The sequence below is a fragment of the Oncorhynchus gorbuscha genome, linkage group LG02, assembly GCF_021184085.1.
Source record: "Oncorhynchus gorbuscha isolate QuinsamMale2020 ecotype Even-year linkage group LG02, OgorEven_v1.0, whole genome shotgun sequence".
NCBI lineage: Eukaryota > Metazoa > Chordata > Actinopteri > Salmoniformes > Salmonidae > Oncorhynchus > Oncorhynchus gorbuscha.
The window spans coordinates 14,546,414-14,550,790 of record NC_060174.1 but is presented as its reverse complement, the minus strand read 5'-3'; the positions used below and the strand labels follow the sequence as shown (position 1 = coordinate 14,550,790).

Sequence of the window (4,377 nt, the reverse complement as noted above, 5' to 3'; positions counted from 1 at the left end):
AAAGGCACTTAAATCTTTTGTCTTGCCCATTCACCCTCTGAATGGCACATATACACAATCCATGTCTCAATTGTCTCAGGGCTTAAAAATCATTCTTTAACCTGTCACCTCCCCTTCATCTACACTGATTGAAGTGGATTTAACAAGTAACATCAATAAGGGATCATAGCTTTCACCTGGTTTCACCTGGTCAGTCTATGGAAGGGCAAGGGGGATACCTAGTCAGTTGTACAGTTCCTCATTTAACTGAATCGAAGAGGTGTGGGGGGCTGCCTTAACATGGAAAGAGCAGGTGTTCATAATGTTTTGTAAACTCAGTGTATATATATTTATCTCTCTCCATTTCTTGCTCTCTGCCTTTCTCTCCATCTCCCCCCTTTCTCTGTCTCTAGCGCTCCCTCCTCTTTCTTTCTCTCTCTCTCTCTCTCTCTCTCTCTCTCTCTCTCTCTCTCTCTCTCTCTCTCTCTCTCTCTCTCTCTCTCTCTCTCTCTCTCTCTCTCTCTCTCTCTCTCTCTCTCTCTCTCTCTCCTCTCTCTCTCTTTCTTTCTATCCCCCTCTCTCTATCTCTCCCTCCCTCTTTCTCTGCTGTGAAAGTCCTACTCCCCACCACCACTTTTACTGGCCTGAATGTCTGGCTCTCACAGCACAACCTCAGCTGTCCCCTATTGACAATTATGGTGTGTGAGTGTGTGACAGAGAGCAGAGTATCTATCTAGAGCCAGGTTGGAGCTAGAAAGAGTGTCTCGAATAAAAAACAGGGCTATAATCATCTCTAACCTCCCAAAAGAAGCCTGTGCTTTTACAGTTTTATGTCTCATTCAGGGAGCAAGGGAGAGAGGGGGGGGGGGGGTAGAGGGAGAGATAGATAGATAGAGAGGAAGACCAAAAGGGAGGAGGATAAAGAAAGAGATTGAGAAAGGGAGAGGGAGAGAAAAAGAGGATGACTGAAGTATGTAATGCGTGTGGTGGAGGTCCTCACCAGTTTCTGTTCTGTCAGAACACTGAATGAAATCAATGTTGCTTTTCTTCACTTTACTCAGCAAGGCGTGCACACAGCCCCCCCCTGTTCCTATGTATGTGTTTGCTCATGTGTGTGCGGTCACTGGTGGCACACAAGGGTCACAAATGGCCATGTCCTGCCCCACCTTCCAGGTGCCCACCCCACCCTCCCTGTGCCCGCTCCAGCCCCACAACGCATGGCATTGCTCATCCCAGACGCGCATCTGGTAGGCTTTCCTGTGGGCACTAGAACACACCTCAGTGTAATGGTTGGTGTTAAAGTGGGCCCCAGGCACCAGCTCCAACCAGCCCAGCAGAGCCCAGCACGGCAGAGCCCAGCCCAGCAGAGCCCAGCCCAGCAGAGCCCACAGAGCCCTGCCCAGCAGAGCCAAGCCCAGCCCAGCAGAGCGAAGTCCAGCCCACAGAGCCAAGCCCAGCCCAGCCGAGCCAAGCCCAGCCCACAGAGCCCAGCCCACAGAGCCCAGCCCAGCAGAGCCCAGCCCAGCAGAGCCAAGCCCACAGAGCCCAGCCCAGCAGAGCTAAGCCCACAGATCCCAGCCCACAGAGCCCAGCCCAACAGAGCCCACAGAGCCCTGCCCAGCAGAGCCAAGCCCAGCCCAGCAGAGCGAAGTCCAGCCCAGCAGAGCCAAGCCCATCCCAGCAGAGCCCAGCCCACAGAGCCCAGCCCAGCAGAGCCCAGCCCACAGAGCTCAGCCCAGCAGAGCCCAGCCCACAGAGCCCAGCCCAGCAGAGCCAAGCCCACTTATCCCAGCCCATAGAGCCCAGCCCAGCAGAGCCCACAGAGCCCTGCCCAGCAGAGCCAAGCCCAGCCCAGCAGAGCGAAGTCCAGCCCACAGAGCCAAGCCCATCCCAGCAGAGCCAAGCCCAGCCAGCAGAGCCCAGACCAGCAGAGCCCAGCCCACAGAGCCCAGCCCAGCAGAGCCCAGCCCAGCAGAGCCCAGCCCAGCAGAGCCCAGCCCACAGAGCCCAGCCCAGCAGAGCCCAGCCCACAGAGCCCAGCCCAGCAGAGCCCAGCCCACAGAGCCCAGCCCAGCAGAGCCAAGCCCACAGATCCCAGCCCACAGAGCCCAGCCCACAGAGCCCAGCACAGCAGAGCACCACGTGTCCTCAATAACAGCCCCCTGTCTTCTGGTTCACAACACACACTGCTAATAGAGTGAACGTGTCCCTATGCTAATAACTGTGTGTGGACATTCTAACTTTCTCTCTCTCTCCCTACCCCATCTCTCTTTCTGTCTTTCTCTCTCCATCTCTCTCTCTCGCTACCCCATCTCTCTCTCTCTGCCCTCTGCTCTGATGCAGTATCTGCAGTCTAAATCACAGCTGTCAGCACCAGCCCACTGTGTGGTAACACTACCCCACTATCCACACACACGCACACAGACACAGTGTTTGGTCCGCAAGAGCTCCTCTCCTCAATCTTATCGGGACAGGGGGAAGATGGAGGGAGTTAGTGAAAGAGGGATGAGAAGAAAAAGGAGTAGGTAGAGGTGGAGTGGATGAAAAGTTTGAATAGACAAAGATGGTGGATGGGGAGAGAGAGGGGGAGGGACGAGGGAGAGAGAGGAAAGGAAGAGAGGAGAGAGGGGGGAAGGACCGAGAGAGAGAGAGAGAGAGAGAGGAAAGGAAGAGAGGACCGAGAGGGGGAGGGACGGAGAGCGAGAGAGGAAAGGAAGAGAGGAGAGAGAGGGGGAGGGAGGGACAGAGGGAGGAGAGAGAGAGAGAGAGAGAGAGAGAGAGAGAGAGAGAGAGAGAGAGAGAGAGAGAGAGAGAGAGAGAGAGAGAGAGAGAGAGAGAGAGAGAGAGAGAGAATGAGACAGAAAGTCCTAGAGTCAGTAACTTGTATTGATTAAAAACCTTTCAGTCTTCCCTGCCTCCGAGCAGCAGCGTGTCGACAGTAGAATTCCAACCAGTCAGGAGCAAGTCCCGCTCAGGCAGATGACTGCCCGGCTAGCAACCTGCAGGAGCACACCCACTGACACACACACACAGTACAGTCACACACACCCACAGTACGAACACACACACCCACAGTACAGGCACACACACACCCACAGTACAGATATACACACACAGTACAGACATACACACGGCACTCCCACAGTACAGACACACACACACCCATAGTACAGACATACACACAACACACAGATACAATAGACACATACGGCACACCCACAGTACACACACACACACACACACACACACACACACACACACACACACACACACACACACACACACACACACACACACACACACACACACACACACACACACACACACACACACACACACACACACACACACACTGTACAGACACACACACACACTGTACAGACACACACACACACACCCACAGTACAGACACACAAACAACATACAGATACAATAGACACATACGGCACACACACAAACAATACCTTTATTTTATACGCTTTAGCTTTGGGTCCCCTCTAGTCTCATGACTTAGTTTGGTGATTATATCCCATATTTGTCAATGTGTCTTTATGTTGAAGTGTGTTTCATTGTAAGTAGAGCAGAAGGGAGAGACAGCAGTCTGTTATTTACTTCCAGCAGGTAGAGACAAAGTTGGTTTCCATGTGTGCATTTGTTTCAGAGAGCGTGCGTGTATGTGTGTGTCGCAAGAGGGCCTGGCGGAGTGTGTGTGTGTGTGTGTGTGTGTGTGTGTGTGTGTGTGTGTGTGTGTGTGTGTGTGTGTGTGTGTGTGTGTGTGTGTGTGTGTGTGTGTGTGTGTGTGTGTGTTGGAAGAGGGGCTGGTGTGTGTGTCTCGGAAGAGGGGCTGGCGGAGTGTGTGTGTTTGTGTGTCGGAAGAGGGGCTGGCGGAGTGTGTGTGTGTGTGTGTGTGTGAGCTCCCTCTGAATCAATAGCGATGTATTTGTGTCTGCGGCAGCGGCTGGGTGCTCCAACTTCACAGAACAGTGACAAGAGAGAACAGAGAAGGAGAAAGAGAGGGAGAAAGAGGGATACACAGGAAGGCAACCTGGGTCTTCCTAATGGTAGTCACGTCGACGTCTGTCTGGTTGTCACGGGCAACCAGACATGACGTAACACGGGGATGAACTTGAACTTGGGGCAGGGATGAGGGATGTTGAGATGGGAGGAAGGAGGAGATAAACGGAGCGAAGAGAAGGAGGGGCGCTTGCTCAATCGCTGAAAACGTGAACAATGGAGTGGAGCAATCAATGAGACTGAAGGATTACGGAGGGCCAGCCAGCTAACCTGAAGAACCACCTCCCCTCCCCCTCCCCCTCTCTCTCTCTGTCTGTCTGTCTCGCTCTGTCTTTCAGTCTGTCTGTCTGTCTGTCAGTCAGTCAGTCAGTCAGTCAGTCTGTC

General features: G+C 53.4%; 1 protein-coding gene across 1 annotated transcript in view; it reads left to right on the top strand.

Moving 5' to 3' along the window:
• LOC123997602 (nuclear factor 1 A-type-like) overlaps window positions 1–1,378 on the top strand; it is a 241,295-nt gene extending 239,917 nt beyond the window's left edge. The window contains exon 11 of the mRNA XM_046302019.1: window positions 1,153–1,378. Coding sequence (XP_046157975.1) covers window positions 1,153–1,230 — 78 coding nt within the window. The 3' untranslated portion in view covers window positions 1,231–1,378. The remainder of the gene's footprint in view (window positions 1–1,152) is intronic.
• Window positions 1,379–4,377: the final 2,999 nt, after the last annotated feature.